Source organism: Panicum virgatum, chromosome 8K (genome assembly GCF_016808335.1).
Source record: "Panicum virgatum strain AP13 chromosome 8K, P.virgatum_v5, whole genome shotgun sequence".
NCBI classification, from domain to species: Eukaryota; Viridiplantae; Streptophyta; class Magnoliopsida; order Poales; family Poaceae; genus Panicum; species Panicum virgatum.
Window position 1 is genome coordinate 31,222,625 of NC_053143.1, and position 20,899 is coordinate 31,243,523.

The following is a 20,899-nucleotide window of genomic DNA, read 5'->3' on the forward strand; positions in this document are numbered from 1 at the left end:
AACTTATTACTATTTGTTTGTGCATTTAAGTTATTGGAGTTGATTGAAAACCTAGATGCATATTCTTAGGTACCTATTGATTGAACACTAGAAACTGAGTTCGACTAGATGCTATGCTAATAGGACCGGTAAAAGTCGAGTGATTGCCTGTCACTCGCGAGCTTTATAGGAGTTGCTTGTTTACTTTCTGCAATCACTATAAGGACCATGGACGGATTGGGTTACTAGTTTCAACTAGTTTCATGGTGGTAATCCATCTGTGTTGATAAAATTTGATAAGGCCGCAGTGTGTGGTAGTGTTGGTTAAGCGTTTGAAAGTACTAGCCACATGCCGTAAATATGGTACGCGGCAAGCCTAGTAACCAATCGGCCCGGCAAGTGGACATACCTCCCACTCTCTCTTAGGGATAAGATGAACAAAATGAATAGAATGAATGTTATGAAATCTGTAGCGCTACAACTATGACTATAAGGGACGAGGAGTGGTGCCCTATAGTCGGGGAGAGTGGCCCTGATCCACGAACCGGAATGAAAGGCAAACGGTTGCTTGAGAGTGACTCGTCGGTACTCCAAGCGTGTGTGTTAGGTTTACCTTACAAGGATTGAAATTCGGTTCGAACTGTTCCGCCTCTCACGGATATTGAGACTGCTTAATCTCTTTGCCGCATAGAGTAAGAAGTGAAACATTTATGATACTCAATCTTGTTGAATGCAAATTAATTCTCTACCATGCTTGTATAGATAGGTGCAAACATAGAATGAATAATGAAACTAGAATCTGAAAACTAAAACTTGAAAGTAAGGATCTACTCTTTGTTGCTTTTCAGCAAAAGAAACTCCAGAGCCTTCACAAACCTTTCATGTCTAGTTAAAGGTCTATGTTATAACCTTAGACGGGTCAGTCTTGCTGAGTATTAGTATACTCAGACTTGCTTTTGACAATGTTTTTAGGAATACCTTCTGATGATCACAACAATAGTATGACTTGGCCTAGTGCTTTACCTGCTGGCTATGGTTCGAATGAATGATGTCATGTTCGGGCTTATCATGACATCACCCCTACAACGTTGATGTATAGTCATGTTTTACCTTTCCGTTGTAGAGCTTCTCTTTTACACTTAGTTTCTGTAAAATCTCTTTAAAGTTCTTCAACTTTCTAGCTTCAAATCTGATGTAAATTATACCTTTACCTATGTGATGTAAAATATGGTGGAATGTTGTATCTCTGACTCGCCTTCGTGCGGGATGTATACTTATTTTACGATACGTTATTCAGTGGCTATATTGGGATGTTACCCGAAGGACCAATCATTATACCGGTTGAGGTGCTTTTAGATGTTTAGTGCACTCGAACTGGTGTAATGCTCATAAGTTTTTTCTAACAAATTCTTCAATAATTCTAATCATCTTCATCGGCGCCGGCATCGCGCTTGCGGCATTTCTTTTGTTCAGCTCGAGCCACACTTATCCTTGGATCGGAATGAAATTCACCTTTTGGATTTATCACCTCATCCAATAGGAATCCACAGAGTCCTTCTTGAATTGCCCTGATTCTTTCCGGTTCGATGAGGTTCTCTTTCATATGGCAAATTTGTCAAGTACAAATAAACACTAATATTTTAATTTAGTACCTGCATGGAATTAGATGCAAGAACTTGTTACTAATGTTATACGTACTTTGAATGTTTCTTGTGTCATCCTCTTGGTTGTTCTGCAAAAATAATGCATGTGCTCATATACTTAGTATCCGCAGAGGTTGGTTCCTTGATTCTGTCTCAAACACTATATACATATATACATGTTATGAAACATTCATGTTGTTTGAATAAATGAAAGTAGATGTGTGATATTCGTACCAGCTTGTTATAGTTGAATTCAAGTTCAGTCGGTGTTGACGTGACTCCTAATTTCGCTTTGAGGAACCGAGACCATGCCCCTTGCATCATGTGTACGAGATCTTGAAATTTTTCTGGTGGCTTCTTCAAGGAGTCCCACACAGTAACTCGGGACCGATCGATTTCGATTACAAGTAGAATCCAGTGGAAACTGTTGATACATACATATGGATAGAAGAAATGTTAGATATATACACTTATTGGCTAATTGAAGTGACTAAATAAAGTCAAAGGACTCACTCGAAGTTGTACATAAGCAGAATGAATGTGCGATCGTGCTGCCCTTCCAAGGACATGACTATATTATTCTCGGTCCGATTAGGATATTGGCGTACACTCTGCTCATGTATAACATTCGGATCCATGAAGCCAACGTTGTAAATCCCGCTCTTCCTGTACGATTACAAATAAAAAGAGGGAATAATAAATAAAAATGACTTAGTAGAGCTAGAGTATAGAATAGACAGGAAACACTTACATAGCCCATACACTGACAAGGGACTTGTCTAGGGCGTCTTGATGGAATAGAAACCAAAAATGGTCAAAATCGATCCAAATGTCATCCATCCCCCTATAGAAATGGGTATGTTTAGTTCGAGCGGCTAGCATTATATACCCCTCTGCACATGCTTTCAAGTACCACTGATGGAACTCACGCATTCTTGTTGGTAGGGTGTCAATCAACTCTGGCCACATAAGAGGTTCCCCCAGTACAAATGGCTTTCTTCCTGCCCCTTGGTGAACCGGGATTTTTTCATGACCTAGGAGCTGAGCTTTTGTGAGGTTCGTTTCCTTGACAAACTCAGCAGTAGCTTCATCCTCTTTTGAAAGCACTACTAGAGGGGGTACCATTTTTTTTGATTGTTCTTCGAGCTGGGGAACTCTCTAGTTCTCTCGCAGGTTACTCTTCTTCTCCCATGACTTTGTGATTGAGCGGTCATAGTCCGACATCAGTGGAGGATTTGGTTGGCACATCATGGATAGAAAGAATTTCTTCGCTGCTGGATCCACTAGTTCCTTTGGCGGAGGCTTCTTTGGCTTCAACTGCTTGCGCACGTCTTCTTGCACCCAAGCAGTCAATTCCTCTAGAGTCATTTCATAACCTGACTTCTCTAGCACGGCCTTCTCTTTCTTCTTTCGTTCTTGGGTCTTCTTTGGCCTTGGAGGTGGCGGTGGTGGCACCCAAGCAGATTTCTTCTTCTTTGCGGGGGGGAGGAGATGGCAGAGGAGGACTAACACTGGGCTCCCCGGAAGCGGCCGGTGATGCGATGGACTAACGCTGGGGTCCTGGGCTGTGGACGGTGACGGTGGATCCACACTGGGCCTCGGAGACCCTTGAGCAGCTGGCGGTGACCTCGGAGACGGGCTAGGATCCCTTCCTGCAATACTTATGTACTATTTTTTCCAACAGATCCTAGTGTGGAGGGCCTATTCTAGTTCCTCTTCTCCATCGCCTCCAGGGATCTCGAGGTCGAGGTCTTCCCATCCTTTCTCGACACGATCAACCATGACTCTAGCATATTCTTCTGGAATTGTCATGCCATGGATTGTCCCGCCTTGAACAGGGACTTCAGCAACCCCGTGAGCGACTACTTTCAGTTTTTTCCTTAGCAGACATAGAAGCTCACAGGGGGTCCTCACAGTGATGTCGTCCAAGGGGTAATGTTCCGCAACCATTTCCTCTCGATCTTTCGCTGGGTGTTCCGTTGAAGCGATGCTGCTATGACACTACAAGCCGACGGGGCTAGTCTCCAACTGAGCAGTTGATCTAGCTTCTGGTGGCTGTTGCTGGCTAGTTGCAAATGCACCTTCGATCGAAGCAACCCGTTCTTCTAGGGCACGCATCTTCTCTGCTACTTCAGCCTTTCTTCTATGTCGGCTTCGATACGTCTCTATGTCGCCACTGAAGCCATGCTTCCATGGAACTACGCCCATGCCTCGCACACGTCCTGTGTGTTCTGGTGTGCCAAGAGCGTACGTCAGCTCGTCTTTCTCACTATCCGACTTGAAGCTGCCTTCGGACACGGCCTTTAGTGCCACATCGAGCCTGTCGGCCGCTTCCCTTATGGCATCGCTAGTGACGAACAACCCATCTTCCATATTCAATGAGCCTCCATGAGCGTAGAAGTAATGTTTTGCTTGCAACGGCCAGTTGAAAGTCGCCGGTATGATTCCTCTGGCAACGAGATCATCTTCCATCTTCTGCCATTTCGGAATCGCCGACGCATATCCTCCTTGCCCAAGATGATGCAAGTGCTTCTTTTTGCTTGCATTCTCTTTGGCTTGGGCTGTCTTCTTCTCACTATCCTTGGACGACTTGTACTACACGAATGCGTCCCAATAAGGACGTTGATTTTTGAAGTCTTTCTCGATGTCCGGCATGAGTCCCTTTTTAACATAATCTTTGTTAAATTTTTCTTGATCGTCTGAAAAACAATAGCCATCTTCTTCATGACCCAATCCTTAAACAATTGTTCTTTGTCCTCCGAAAAGCTGAAGTGCCGTTTCACATCTGCCCATAACATTTCTTTCTCAGTCTCGGGGACAATGTCAGCATCAATATCTGTGGCTTTACTTTTCTTCCATAGCTTGAAGCTAATGGGAATGTGGTCCCTGACATAACATCCACATTGATTCACCACCGTCATCTTCACACCCTTTGGAGACTTTGGTTCACCGTCAGAATGCAATGAAGTGATAATAGTGTGCCCCTCCATGATTTTCTTCGACCCTCGTTTCCATTTTGGTTTCCTAGTCGATCCGGATGCCTAAAAAATATGTATTTAGTACGCATTGTACTTACATACAGAATTAATGCATATGTTTATATATATATACTCACGAGTTGTATATACCTTTGCGCTATCATCTTGCACAGTCGTTTATTCTGGCTGGTTATCATCGCCATCGCCAGTATCGTTAAGGTATTGGCTGCCATCGTCCTGGGCAGCATCCTCTTCGTAGTGGTGCGTGCCTGTACCAATTATGTCCGCAAGAAAGGCCTCGTCGTCATCACGGCGAAAGGGTTCCATTTCGTTTCCTATGTGAATCAACATATGTTTGATATGCAATTTTGTACTAATTGACAATGTATAAAATAATTACAAGTGCACCTTCGATAAAGCCGTACAACGCATACATGGACAAAATTTCTAAAATTTACATCATATACATCTTATATACAGTGTACCCTGCAATTTTATAAATGTGCCCTAAATTTTCTAAGATTTTCTACTATTTTTCTACTATTTTCACCAATTTCTAAGATTTTCTACTATTTTCTACTAATTTCACCTGTTTATAGTATAGCAACCCAAAATTTACAAAGAAAATTACAAATTCAATAGATATAGTTGTACAAGACAAAATTTACATCATATACATTTCATAAAATACACAATTCAACAATACCAAATAAAACAATAAATGTGAAGGAGGCTAAAATAATATACAAGATTTACATCATATACCAAATAAAACAATATACAAGATTTTTGTACAATATCCATAATTACTACAAGATATAAAGACATAGTTCTCTACAATATAAAGATTTTTGTACAATATCCATAATATCTAAAATTATATATGTAGAAATTTTCTACATATTAACAAATTTCAAAAAAATTTGTACAAATTTTAACAAATTTACTACCATTTGAACAAATATCTATAATTTTCTGCCAATTTTCTAAAATTTCAACAATTTTCACTATTGCGTATCAATTCCTAACATTTTTCTACTATTTTCTATATTTCTACATTTATATCTACCAATTTTTTACAAATTTCTACAAATTTTCTTCAAATTTCAACAAATTTACTATAATTTGAACAAATATCTATAATTTTCATCAAATTTTCTAAAATTTGTACAATTTTTTCTTCAATTTTTTACAAATTATAATAATCCTTTTAACTAATTACAAAAAATGGCTGACGTCAGCACGGAGTCGTGCTGACGTCACCCCGAGGGCTCACGTCGGCTGGGGAGGCGGTTCTTCGGCGCGGCGGCGATGGGGAGGAGCGAGGCAGGACGGCGGGCGGCATGGCTGGAGAAGGCTGCACGGCGGGCGCTGAGGGCGACGTCGCGGAGGAGGCTGGACGGCGGCGTAGCTAGTGTGGAGGAGGGGGGCGCACAGCGCGGTCGACGGAGGCGGCGGCGGCGTACGGAGGGGCGGCGTCCGGGACGGAGGGCGGCGGCTGCGACGGAGGACACCTCCGAATGAGGGGATTACGGGGGGGAGGAGGCCGGCGCCGAAGGGGATGACGACGGGCGGCGGCGCCGCGCGTAGGTGGGCACGAGGCCGACGTCTGCGGTGCAGGGTGGCGCAGAGGAGGCTGGCGCGGAGGATGGCGGTGCAGAGGGCCTAGGGCAACGCGCGCGAAGGGGGCCGGACGGCGGTGGCGGCGTCGGCGACAGGCAGCGGCCGGCTTCGATCGATCTCGTGGGGGGGGGGATGGCGACGAACGCTAAGTCCCCCCGATTATATAGAGGAGGCAGTTTAGTACCGGGCTGTGGCTGCGCCCGGTACTAAACTAAACTGCCCCGTTTAGTACCGGGCCGTTGCACCAGCCGGTACTAAACGTCACCAACAGGCGGGAAAATTTGGGGAGGCAGTTTAGTACTGGCTGCAACCATGGCCCGGTACTAAATGCCCAAAATGATTCTACCTTTTTCAATTTTATAATTGTTTTGTAATTCATCTAAATATGTTTTATGTGCAATAAAATTCAATAAACGATTAAAAAATAGATATATGTACTATTTTTACCATGCAAAATTACATTATTATTGTTAAACAAACATTAATCTTAATAAGTATTAGTCTTTGCACTAAATTCAAAGTATTGACACTAAATTTCAAATTTCAATTCGTTTAAATATGTTTTATGTGCAATAAATTCAATAAAAGCCTAGAAAATAGATAAATTTACTATTTAAGCACTTAATTTATTATATTGAGTTCAAAATTTGTAATATTAGTGTGTCAAATGTGTTTTTAGTGTGTAAAGTATTATACAAATGCATAAAAATGCATATATTTAATATTTAAACACTTAATTAGTCGTATTGAGTTCAAAATTTGTTATATTAGTGTGTCAAATGTGTTTTAGTGTCTAAAGTATTATACAAATGCATATATTTACTATTTAAACACTTAATTTATCGTATTGAAATCAAAATTTGTTATATTAGTGTGTCAAATGTTTTTAGTGTCTAAAGTATTATACAAATGCATAAAAAATGAAAAAAATACTATTATAAATATAAAAATTAATAGTTTTATACTTTACATCGCAACATCAAATCAATTGTAGGTTTACGCTCTGAACTCGTCATATTGAGTTCAAACTAAGTTTCAAATATATTACATCAATCACTTGGTCACATAAACATCAAAGTACAACATATTAATTAGACATCATTATTTAATGGAACGTTGATAACTTTTCTTTTTACGAATGTCCCTTGATCATGATCACGGCGCAAGCAAGGAGCGTCCTCTTTGGATAACAGGATGCTGGGGTCAACATCGACTGAGAATGGAGGACAGCCATCAAACTGATCAAAGTCTTCTGACTTGTCCGAAATATCTTCAACTATAATGATTTTTCTTTTTCCTAGAAGAACTATGTGGTGTTTTGGCTCGTCGTCGGACTTGCCTTGATTTTTCTTTGATTTGCTTGCCATGTCCTTCACATAGAACACCTGCGTCACATCCTTGGCACGTCACATCCTTGGCGAGGACGAATGGTTCGTCTTTATATCCAATTTTTTTGAAGTCCACTAATGTTATCCCATACTGGTCTGTCGTTATGCCGCCTCCAACTCGATTCACCCATTGGCACCAAAACAAAGGAATCTTCAAAGGCCCATAGTCTAGCTCCCATATTTCCTCTATGATACCAAAGTAGCTGTCCTTATTTCCATCATGGCCTATTGCATCAATACGCACACTACTATTTTGGTTCGTGCTCTTTTCATCTTGGGCTCTTGTGTAAAATGTATATCCATTGATCTCATACCCTTGGTATTGGATGATTGTAGCCGATGGTCCCCTAGCAAGCCATTGCAGTTGTACATCATTCGTGCTGTCACCCATGAGTTTCCTTCTCAGCCAAACCGCAAAGCTGTCTATGTGTTGACGTGTAATCCAGGCCTCAGACTTCCCTATGTTTTCAGAGCGGACAATATTCATGTGCTCATCTATATATGGGGCCACGTGGGATGAATTCTGTAGAACGGTGAAATTTGCTTTGCGGATTTCTCTTTCAGGGATGTGCATATTAGATTTCTTACCTAGTGTAAGATTTCTTACCTAGTGTACCTTTTTCTTTCAGTCGCCCATCATAGCGTGATATGGGGACCCCAATTGGACTAAATTCGTCAATGAAATCAACACAAAACTCAATGACCTCCTTTGTTCCATAGCCCTTGGCGATACATCCTTCTGGCCGAGAATGATTCCGAATGTACTTCTTTAAGACTGCCATGTATCTCTCGAAAGGGAACATATTGTGTAGGAATATAGAGCCTAAAATATTTATCTCTTTCACAATATGAACCAGGAGATGGGTCATAATATTAAAGAACGAAGGTGGAAAGACCATCTCAAAACTGACAAGACATTGGACCACATCATTCTGTAGCCTTGTGAGCTTATTTGGATCGATTGCCTTCTGCGAAATTTCATTAAGAAAGGCACATAGCTTCACCAATGCTAATCTTACATTTTCTAGTAGGATACCCTCAGCGCGACTGGAAGCAATTGAGTCATCAGAACATGGCAATCATGAGACTTTAAGTTTGTGAAGTTTTTCTCTTTCATATTAATTCTTCCCTGTATATTCGAGGAGTAACCGGACGGTACCTTCATACTATTCAAGCAATCAAACATGCTTTCCATCTCCTCTATGCTAAGAGTGTAGCTAGTAGGACGTAAGTAGTGCTGTCCATTTTCCCTCTTCTCAGGACGTAGGTCTTCTCGTTGTTTTGTTTCTTTCAAATCACGTCTTGCTTCAAGTGTATCTTTTGACTGCCCATACGTACAGAGGAATCCTAGTAGGTTCACGCAAAGATTCTTAGTTAAGTGCATCACATCGATTGCGTTGTGGACATCCAGGACTTCCCAATATGGGAGCTCCCATAGTATGGACTTCTTCTTCCACATTGGGGCATGACCGTTTTCATCATTCGGAACTTGTTGGCTTCCACGGCCCTTTCCAAACATGACATGGACATCCTTCACCATCAAGAAAACACACTTCCCATTTCGGAACATAGACTTAGCACGAGTTTCTGATTCCCCTTTGAAATGTTTTCCTTTTCTTCTCAAGGGGTGGTTGAGGGGAAGGAATCGACGATGACCCATGTGCACGACCTTCTTACAATTTTTTAGATACAAGCTGTCGGTTTCTTCTAGATAATGAGTGCATGTCTGGTATCCCTTATTCGACTATCCGGATAGATTGCTAAGTGCAGGCCAAACGTTGATGGTAATGAAAAGCAATGCTCGCAGGTCAAAATTTTCCTGTTTGTACTCGTACCAAACACGTACACCTTCCTCCTTCCATAGCAACAAAAGTTCATCAACCAACGGTCTTAAGTACACATCAATATCATTGCCCAGTTCTTTTGGGCCTTGGATAAGCACCGATATCATCATGTACTTCCGCTTCATGCATAGCCAAGAAGGAAGGTAGAACATACAGAGGGTCACAGGCCATGTATTGTGACTGCTGCCCCACTCGCCGAATGGATTCATTCCGTCCGTACTTAAACCGAACCTTACGTTCCTTGGGTCGTTATCAAAATCTGGGAATTGTCTATCCACATTTCTCCACTGGAACCCATCCGCAGGGTGTCTTAGCATCTGATCTTGCTTACGCTCTTCTTTGTGCCACCGCATCAATTTAGCATTGGATTTATTTCTGAAAAAGCGCTTCAAATATGGTATTACTGGAAAATACCACATCACCTTAGCGGGAACTTTTTTCTTGATGGGCTCCCCGTCAACCTCACCAGGATCATTTTGCCTGATCTTGTACCATTTTGCATCACAGACAGGACAAGCATCCAGTTTTTTATTCTCATATTCTTCACCTCGTTAGAGAATACAATCATTAGGACATGCGTGAATTTTCTGTACCTCCAATCCAAGAGGGCAAACAACCTTCTTTGCTTCGTATGTTGTAGAGGGCAGTTCATTCCCCTCTGGCAGCATGTTCGTTAAGATTCCAAGTAGCTCCTCAAATCTCTTATCGGTGACACCATTAGCTGCCTTCCACTGCAGCATTTCAAGTGTGGTACCCAACTTTTTAAGCCCCTGCTTGCAATCTGGATACAATAATTTTTTATGATCCTCCAACATCTTCTCAAACTTCCTTGACTCCTTCAAAGTTTCACAGTCTCTTTGTGAATCCACTAGAATCTGACCTAATTCATCAGGTGGTTGGTCATCTACTGCATTTTCTCCAGCCTCGTCCATTTCTTCAGCATCGTCCATGGGTTCAACTTCAAAGGTTCCCGCTTCATATAGATGAGCCCAGTCTGCAATATTATGATCATCATCTTCTTCACCATCTTGCACAACAACTCCAGGTTCACCGTGCTTGGTCCAAAGAGTATAGTTATCCATGAAACCCTTTTCATAAATGTGGGCGTGTAGAGTGCTTCTCTTAGAGTATTTCTTTTTATTTTGTCAAACGCGGCACGGACAACACATGAAACCTTTCGATGACTTGTGGGCCACCGCCGCATCGAGAAAAGGCTTTAGACCATTAACCCACGCCATGGTGCACCAGTCGACGTACATCCATTGTCGGTCCATCGATCTACAATTTTGTATTAAGTAAAAACATTATTTTACTTGTATTCATATCATTTAATTTGGCACATAACATAATGAAATACAAAAGCCATTTCTACGAATTTAACATTGACATACAAAATTAATAGAAGTCCAAATTAATAAATACATTACACTACATGCTTAAATTACACAACATAATAAATAGAAGTCCAAATTACACAACATGATAAATAGAAGTCCAAATTAATATATACATTAAACTACATGCTAGCTACCTAATACAAACTACTCATCATGAGATCTTTGGACCAATGCCTCGTGAACTGCCTCGCAAAGTCATGACACGGAACGGTCATATTCCGCCAGCCCCGACTTTTCACGTCTTGCATTATATCGAGCCATCAACTCATGATCATCATCAGTACCATGCAACTCGACATTAAATTCATGATAAAATTTACGGCTTTCTTTGCCAAGGGAAAATATATGAAAAGCTTTCTTAATCAAACGACGAATACGATAGCTAACAAGACCAACACACTCTGTAGGGTTGAACTCAAGCGAATGACCGGTGCACTCCAATTGTTTGCGTACTGCCGCCCGAGCCGCAGCTCGACGCTCAAAGGCATCATGTTGCAAAGGCATTTCTAATAAGTAATATTAATAACATGTCAATTATATGTCTCATTAAGAAACAAAACTAATTTCAGTACACTAATCAAATAAATGTAAAAATCTGAACAAATTATTAGAATTAAAATGAAAACATAAATTGTAAACCATAATTATTTTGACACTCTTCAGTTCAACGCGAACACGTCGTTCCATGCCATAAGGGATGCGCAATCAATGTTCGCGACTTTGTTTCAGGCTCACTTTCTCTAAAACCATCGAGAAGAAAAAATGTTTGTTTCAAAACATGTCTATGTCGTTAACCTTGACCCTGCGGTGATGACACTGATATTTGGGGCTAGTATTGACATCCACGACACAGTGCGGTACAATAGGACCCGATGAAGGATTTCATTATTGGGACCAAGATCGTACTCCTTCATCGCGTCCTCATATATACCGCACCGTATCGTGGATATCGATGCTAGCCCCAAATAGCAGAGTTTTCACCGAAAGATCAAGGTTAACAATATATTCATGATCCGAAACATATATTTTTTAAACTTCTCGATGGTTTCCATATGAGCCCGAATAAATACATCATTACAGCGCCAAAATAATGCAACTAAATGCATAACAAATACCAAACTAATTAACCATGCCACTTGAAAAAAATTGAAAAAAATCTGAACAAATTATTAGAATTAAAATGAAAACATAAATTGTAAACCATAATTATTTTGACACTCTTCAGTTCAATGCGAACACGTCGTTCCACGCCATAAGGGATGCGCAATCAATGTTCGCGGCTTTGTTTCAGGCACTTTCTTTAAAACCATCGAGAAGAAAAAATATTTGTTTCGAAATATGTCTATGTCGTTAACCTTGACCCTGCAGTGATAACACTGACATTCGGGGCTACTATTGACATCCACGACACAGTGCGGTACAATAGAACCCAATGAAGGAGTGCAGCCTTGGTCCGGATAATTTCATTCTCAACTCGCTCAAAAGGTGTGGATTTCATAATTGGGACCAAGACCGTACTCCTTCATCGCATCCTCATATATACCGCACCGCATCGTGGATATCGATGCTAGCCCTAAATAGTAGTGTTTTCACTGAAGGATCAAGGTTAACGACATATTCATGATCCGAAATATATATTTTTTAAACTTCTCGATGGTTTCCATATGAGCCCGAATAAATGCATCATTAGAGTGCCAAAATAATACAACTAAATGCATAACAAATACTAAACTAATTAACCATGCCACTTGAAAAAATTGAAAAAAATCCCTATAAATTATCCACATTGAAACTATCCAATACACATTCTCCAAATTCAAGTATTGGGTTCTATACATCTCAAATCCATCCATAAATCATAGGAAATGTGCTCATTCTATATATTTATAAAAATTACAAATATCTCAAACTACATAGCATGAAACAAATAATAAATACCATTAAACAAGAGAGGAAGAAGTTGCAAATCTTTAGTGCACTTGGATGAGTGAAATCTTCACAAAACTTGAGAAAATAGGGCAGCACCTCCTCTCTAACTCGCAATGGGAAGAAAGCCCAAGCTCGGTCAAATGGTTGGCTCGGGCTCGGGGAGAAAGAAGACGAGCTGATTTATAGTGGGCGGATTAGTACCGGCTGGTGGCTCCAGCCGGTACTAGAAGTCGCAATTTAGTACCGGCTGAAGCCACCAGCCGGTACTAAATTGCTCGGCTCCATTTAGTACCGGCTGGTGGCTCCAGCCGGTACTAAGTGGCCACCTAGCCGTTGCGCCCGGCTGTCGGTGGTGCACTTTAGTGCCGGCTGGTGGCTCCAGGCGGTACTGTAGTTTTGGCCCGGTACTAAAGATGGATGTTAGTACCGGGCGCCGCGGACGAATGAGTAGTTTTCTGGAAGTGTACTGTCAGTACAATCACTCGATGTCGCCATGTTATAATAAATTTTGTTCTAGTTAATTTTTATTAAGATCTTCCTCTTAGCCGCTCCTGAATGTTCAATTTGCTTCAGATATGCAAAGTATCATGAGCTGCACGGAGGTGATGAGGAACTTAGGAAGTTGAACTATAGTGACATGGTAAATAGAATTATTTTCTTTTTTGAGTCAAAGTAAGTACTTACTCGAATGTTTTAATACTGGTTGGGACTCAGATTTGCATAATTCTCACTGTACAACAATCAGGTAAACAAATATTACGATCTTGTAACCAGCTTCACTGAATACCACTGGGGTCAATCATTCCATTTCGCCCCAAGGTAAAGAAATGTGAAACTCGTTGCAGTTACAACTTACTAAACACCTTCATTTTGTCTACTGACTTGGCTAGTTCAAAATTGTGTTTCATTCATTTGACTGAACTCCATTTATATCTTTTAATTATCAGATGGCATGGTGAAACTCTTCGTGAAAGCATCAAGAGATTTGAGCATTTTATTGCCCTTCAATTGGGGCTCAAGAAGGGGATGAAGGTTGGAAAAAAACACAGATGCTTTGCCAATTTAGCACATTAGAATTTTTTATGACCCTAGGAGCTACCCAAATTCCAATAATTGTACGATCTAAATCTGCTGTAAACAATTGTGATGTATAGATATATTTAAAATAAACGGTAGCATTAATTGCTTTGAACTAATTTTCATCACAAGCCTTCTGGCCATCACTGATAAATAGGCAGCCATGAACCTATCATACACTCGTTAACTGCTAGCGGTACTAACACTGAGTTGGCTTTTTGCGCAAATAAAATTGTTTGCATCCATACAGAATGCACAGCAAACATTGTTCAAAGCGAGTTCAACATAAATCATATCATCTGGTGTCTTTTTTAGCCACATTATTGTAATTTGATGTCAAACATGGCTTTTCAACTTGTATATGTTGGTAGATACAATCTATCAACAGTATTCTGGCACATTAAGTTTTCTTGAATTCAGCATCATATGGTCCTTGTTGCATTATTGCAGGTCCTGGATGTTGGATGTGGAATTGGGGGACCCTTAAGAGAAATCGCCAGATTCAGGCACTGAGCCAAAATTTCGTTGCTAATCATTTAAGCCTGTGATGAAATTCCTCGGAACATGTAAATATATAGCAGTCTCAGTGCTATTTATCGTTTTTGCTCAACAGAGATAACTGGGTTGAACAACAATGCTTACCAGATATCAAGGGGCAAGGTTTGCTATTTTACGTCTTTTTGATGGAATACAATAAAAAACATTGTGAGCATGCATTCGATTTCAGGAGCTCATTTCTTTGGCAAGTTTGAGTGACCAGTGTAACTTTATAAAGGTGAACTTGCATCCTTATCATGAGTAGTATTATGCTTTTCTTTGGGTCCATACCATTTTTTATTCTAATGGTCCTTAACTCTAATTGTCCATCGTAGGGAGACTTCATGAACATGCCTTTCCCTGATAACACCTTTGATGCAGTGTGAGAACCGCCCAATTTGCACTCGGTTTAGGTAAAAATTATTGATTAATCCATTAAGATGAGAGTTAACACGTGTCCGTCTCTCAACACGCCACGTGTTAATCCACATCTTAGAGGTACTTGATCAACACAATTCACCTAAAACGATCGCAAATCCGGTAGTCCTAGTACGTGTTTGCCACATGCCCAGAATTAAGCACACGTACCGTTATACAATCGCATATACAGTGCCGATGTACCACAAAAGCAGTTTTTACATTACCAAAGTTAAATACAGGTTTGATAAAGGAGGGTTCAAACTAACTTCCATTACAAGCCTTGTGTTCACGAAAACCATATTAAACAGAAACTTAGAATTTATTATATTTACATGCTCTCACGGAGCTCGATTACGATAAAGACATACTAAGATAATGATGCTTTGCTCAAGGACACCATCACAGCCACAACGACCTACTCCTCCCCCGTACTTGGATCAGTGGGGTAGAAGTGGCCGAACACCACTTTCGGCTCACCTGCATCTAGGTTTAGAAAGCAACCTAAGTACAAAGGTACTTGCAAGTCTTATGCGAATAATTAAACAAGGATCATGCACAGACTCAACAAATGAGGCTTTAAGATTAAATAATTAGTGCATAAGCATAAACTCTCTAACCTAACACCTAGCAGGATTAATTATTATTACCCAACCCCAGATAATTTTAGTTGGTTAAAGGTATACTATACTTGGTCATAAAGATGACGTGAACTCTCTTCAACAAACTCGAGACTCTCTACGAGGAATTCGATGAACAATGAGCTTGCTCATAACCGAGAGCACGGCAATTTGAATCGGTTAAAACCTTGCAAGGGTGTACTACTTTATCCACACGACGCGAGGACCATGCGGCTCATCCAACCGATCACGTCGAGCGAGGGGGTACTGACGTCAACTGTTCCCTTCAAGGCTCGACCATTGAACATCACACCTAACTTACGTGGAGAGTTACTTAGGTCCACGGGGGACACCCCTAAGTCTCTCTACATAGGCCCTTGGTCATGTATCTAGGACTGCGCATCAATGGTCAAGTCAAGAAGGTAATTGGCTCATCCGTACCATTATATTGGATATGTGGTAGCATGAAAGGTTGCTCAAAGCCGATGGCATCCACGGATGGTCCTTATACGATCCAAGCAAACTATGCCCATGTGACTACTTCTCTAGGCCCTATCATTCCACTCGAATCTCGATACTACCACTCCAACACCACCCAGCCAAACCAGTGCAATCAAGGAAAACTGATAAGTGTGCCAACTCCAATCATCCTTTCTAGTAAGCAATATAAGTAATCTAAGCTGGGCTAAGCATCTAGTCAAATTAAGTAGTTAACTGATTAACAAGTGGCAAGGACATGGATAACAATTTAAGGAAAGATAATGCATGAAAGTAGGTACAAGAATACAATACATACATACTATATAACCCAATATTACCCGGTGAGATAACCAACTAACTCAGATTAAATAGGAGCAAGGAATCATGCTTAGCTGCCAACCTTGGTTAGCTTCGGGCTCGACCACGAACTGGACTCCGGGTTCAGGCTCAACGGACTCAGTGGGCTCCATGGGTTTAACCTCCGACGGTTTGGTCACTACAATGCATGAATGCGATGCATGCATTAGCGATATGCCATGGATTATTATGCAAGAGCGATAAGGCATGAAAATTGAATGGCACAACATGCAAGATAAAACTATAGATAAATCTACAGCAAGACAACATGCAAAACAACATTTTTTAGTAGATCTGAGCAATACGAACCCAACAAAACAAGTTTCGTATTTTTTCGAGGTCTGTATGATTTTCTACGCATTTTACAAGTTTGTAGATATATAAAACATCTCAAAATCCTAGCAAAACGCTAGATCCACACCACCCCGGCCAGACTAGAGGCCGACAGGTGGGCCCATGGGCAGGCGGCCCACCCAGGCAGGGTCAAGGCAGGGCGCGTGCCTCGACCCGTGCATAGGCGCGGCCACGGTGCCAGGCGGAGGCGCGGCGTGCATGCGTCGCGTGCGGCGACAGCGAGTGGCAGCGAGCGCAGGGCAGCGCGGTGAGGCGGGGCCTGAGAAGGGATGGGGAGGCGAGCGCCATGTGGTCCCGGAGTCGGCGAGGCTCACTAGTAGCGGCACGGGCGGAAAACGGCAACGAACGGGTGGCACAACGGCATTGGGCGGCGGCGGGCGGAGGTGCTCCGCCGAGGGCCCTGCGCAGCAAACGAGGAGACCGGAATAGAGGCGGAATCGGTCGAGGAGAGGTAGGAGATGCTCCCCATGCAAGGAATCGAGCCACGGCTCACGGGAAAAGGCGAATCGCGGCAGCGACAATCGAGGGTGGGAAGAAGAGCTAGGGTTTGGGGGCCGGTGCGGGATCGATTCCGGTCGGAATTGGGCTCAATCGAGTTCGATGTGGAGCAGGGGAGGTGGAGGACAAGGTGGGGCTGCTCTTGGCACAAGGAATCAGAGGGTGGCGGCCGGAGTTGGTCGGGCCGCCGGCGGGGGCGAGCTCTGCTCATCCCTAGCTCAAGGAGGAAGAAGAGGAGAATAGGGAATGGGTCGGCATTGAGAGTATAAGGCCGAAGGCGAGGTCGCAGATGAGGACGTGTTGACACTCCTTAGCACCCCAATTTATGTACCGCAAGCACACGGATCGTGGTAGCTTTTCCCTTAGAGTATTCCCCCAAGGTTTATCAATCCGTGGATCGACAAAGAACTACCTAAGATTTTCCATCTAATGTAACGGATCTATCCTAACATGAAGCATGAATTGCACATATAGAGTAACCTTTAATAGATATGAGTGTTGTGTAAAGGTTGATCTCATCCATGAACATAGGCATAGCCATAGCAAAACCAAAGACATGACTAGGCATATTGTCATCTAGTTGTAGTTCAAGCTAATGAGCAAATAAATCATGCATCTCAATCAATGGCATCTTTAAATCAAAACATCCAATCCAACCCCTCAGGAACCCCCCTACTCAGGCCACGCCCTGTCACGACACTCCCTTTGGACAAAAGCACCCTGAAGCACGCCAGACGTGTCGAACCCCCTTGGGTAGATTAGGTATGAACTCCTAGCCACCATAGCTACAAGAACACCCCATGCAATCTATCTCGAGAATAGACCTAAATAAGCGCACCCAAGGCAAGAACGAAATAAAAAAGGAGACACATGATCGCTAATAGATTCGGAAGACATGATTATCATTACTCACATAATAGATGTGTTTGGATCATCACCGCTGTGTGCACACCATCGATGAATCCAACTAGCTCATGAACTCCGCCATGGCACAACCACTTAGGGAGGCCATGGCGGCTAGGGGCGGCCTAAGCCATCTCCTAGACAACTTCAAAGACTTGCAGCGGCCGTCGTCTCCCTCCGGTCTTGGCCCTAGGTTTTCGTCGAGTTCTGGGTGGATGGATGCCGCGAGTTGAATAAGATGCGATCTATTTATGAGCCGAGGAAGCCACCGGTTGAAGGGGAGGCCGAACCGCCTCGGAAACGGGCTAGGCCGGCCGGCTCATGGGTCTAGGCCGCCCGGCCTACCCTCTTTCGGGCCCGCCTCAGTCTCATCTTTCGCGTGTAGACTCCTCGCATCTTCTAGAGTTTATGTCCTTCACGATTGCACCCCTTTGGATGTCGTTATCTTGGAGATATCTTCGAGGAAAGGATAGGATAGGGAATCCTTCCTTAAATCTTCATTTGCTTTTCTTAATCCCGAAGTATCTTGATCTCATCTTCGTGGGCTTGGTCCTTTGGGCTCTCTTGGATGATGGATGTGCATGAATGGACTTCGAATCAACATGGGCTTTGGTCCTTCTTTGGGCTTTGCCCTTCGTATTTCTCTGTGATAGCGCTCGATCACGGGCCTCGTCATTTCATGCTCCAAAATAGGCCAAAAACCTGCAAAAATGAAGTTCCTCCAAAATATATGTGCAAATATGAAAATGACCAATAATTAGGCCAGGGTTAGGACGGTTAGTGATTTTGATATTAAATTTGTGCCATTATCAAGGATAAACAAGGGATAAAATGGGTACTTAAGGATCGCCAACAGGACGCGCATAGCGCGCGGAATGAGGGTTGCCGACACGTGGCACGAGGATGGCCGACGGCGAGGCTGACATGTAGCACGCCACGATGCGTGCGCCGGCGCTCAGCGTTGGGGTCGTGACATGCAGCCTATGCAATTGAGGCCACAATTCATGCACCTGATGCAGTATAATAACCCACATCCCAAATTCCCAGTTTCATTTAAGTTTTTGAACCAATAATTCCAGTGTTGCTAATTTTTTCCCCTCTACCCGGTAATTGCAGCTAGGCGCCTATAGGGAGATATACAGAGTGCTGAAACCAGGCCAGTATTTTGCACTAGATGAACTGTGCTTGACTGATAAGTTTGATCCAAACAACACTAAACATAGGGACATCAAGGCAGAAATTGAGCTTGGTTGTGGCCGGCCTGATATCCGTAGCACTCGCGAGTGCATCCAAGCGATGAAAGATGCAGGGTTCGAGGTTATGAACAAAAATCATCATGCCATGGTTTAGTTTGAAGTACCTTTTGGGTGCTAGAATGACTCGGCCGGTTCTTCTCTTTTATTTCAAGTTATCTTGGCGAAGGATCTTGCTGAGGAGTCCGAGTGCCCTTGGTACCATGAATTAGATCCTGGCTATTTCACATTGAAGAGCATTAGTAACTCGCGCGTCGGACACCTCCTTACTCGTGCAATTGTAATCTTAGAAGACTCTACTTTACCACATCTTTCTAGGTAATTGTATAATCAGCTGGTTTTGGTCTTCAGATATCTTACTGTACTGCTTTACCATGTTTTTGCAGGTTGGCACACTTGAGTTCCTCCGTATTGCCCCCAAAGGCTGCAATAGACTGTTCAGCATCCTGCAGACTGCCTCCCACGGCATGTTGACGTGCAGCCGGTATGTCTTTTCTTTGCTTAGAAGGAAATTTTAATTGCCTAATAATCGGAATCACACAAGTGAGCAAGAAAATACAAATTAAATGGAACTAATGGATCTTGCATGATGCCATGATCTCAGGGAACAGATTTTTACGGTGACCTTCTTTGTCATGGGCCGGAAACTTCTCAAGGATAACGAAATTGAAAGTAGCCTACAATAATGCCGTATGTAGTATGGGCTTTTACTCAGGACCTAAGACTAAAGTTGGCTGTGATCCTTGCACTGTACAAAAGTATTTCTAAAGTTCCATAAAAGATGCTGGGTTTGTTCCCACGCTGCTTGGTTGTACCAATATCTAGCCTTTAGTACCGGATGGTGTTTTGGTCCCTGGATCTTTCCATCCACCTCAAAAGTACCGGTAGGAAGATGCCCGGTACTAATGCTAGAATTAGTACCGGGTCATCTTCCTACTAGTACTTTTCAGGTGGAATGATAGCATGCTTTCTTGTAGTGATGGTGTAAGGAACATGGCCATTTTTAGGTCATTGTTTGTGATTTTGGTGATTGAGTGACAACATAATCAATGGGACTAACAAGTTTGTGAGACCACACTTGTAGGAGTTTTTAGGTCCCATGGATATGAGTCAACATGTCTAATTCATCGTCAAGACGCAATGTCTAATTTATCGTCGAGACGCCAAGTCCAATCCACCATCAAGATGACAAGTCCAATCTGCCGTAGAGATGTCAAAGCATAGTGGAAATCCAGAGATAGAATAAATTTGAAGGATCCAATTAATCGCTGCGATGCATTGGGCGAGTTTGGCCGAAAACAGGGGCACCGGTTTAACCGATGCCTAAGCATCGGTGCATCCGATGGTTGTCGGAAGATCTAACGCCCTGGCATCCGTGCAAGTCTGAGCACCTCTGGAGATCAAATGAAGAAAGAGTGAAGCATCGGTTGAACCAACGAGGCCAAGTTAAGCATCGGTGCATTCAACGTACTATATTCCAGAGACGATGTCAAGCATGTAGCAGCCAAGCCTTCAGCACCGGAAGATCTGACGGCTACCGGAGTAATGCGTCGGTGCAATGACGTCAGCAAGGTGTAACGGCTATATGAAGGACAAGTGTCACCGGAAGTTCCGATGCCCTA

At 42.6% G+C, this 20,899-nt stretch overlaps 1 protein-coding gene across 1 annotated transcript; it reads left to right on the forward strand.

Moving 5' to 3' along the window:
• The first annotated feature begins 12,284 nt into the window (after positions 1–12,284).
• On the forward strand, positions 12,285–19,963 carry LOC120645629 (cycloartenol-C-24-methyltransferase-like). Its single transcript, XM_039922399.1, has 13 exons — positions 12,285–12,337; positions 13,355–13,421; positions 13,527–13,600; positions 13,729–13,813; positions 14,309–14,363; positions 14,463–14,518; positions 14,586–14,633; positions 14,731–14,770; positions 18,999–19,042; positions 19,141–19,339; positions 19,430–19,557; positions 19,664–19,761; positions 19,882–19,963. Exons 1-13 carry the CDS (start codon positions 12,285–12,287, stop codon positions 19,961–19,963), a joined length of 1,029 nt encoding a protein of 342 aa, XP_039778333.1.
• The last annotated feature ends 936 nt before the right edge of the window (positions 19,964–20,899 follow it).

What these genes read in the sequence shown, in the direction of transcription:
- LOC120645629 (XM_039922399.1), top strand. Translation starts at nt 12,285, where the DNA reads ATGAAGGAGTGCAGCCTTGGTCCGGATAATTTCATTCTCAACTCGCTC. An exon ending in GGCTCAAGAAGGGGATGAAG is followed by an intron (nt 13,814 to 14,308) that starts GTTGGAAAAAAA and finishes GCATTATTGCAG; the next exon opens with GTCCTGGATGTTGGATGTGG. An exon ending in ACCAGATATCAAGGGGCAAG is followed by an intron (nt 14,519 to 14,585) that starts GTTTGCTATTTT and finishes ATTCGATTTCAG; the next exon opens with GAGCTCATTTCTTTGGCAAG.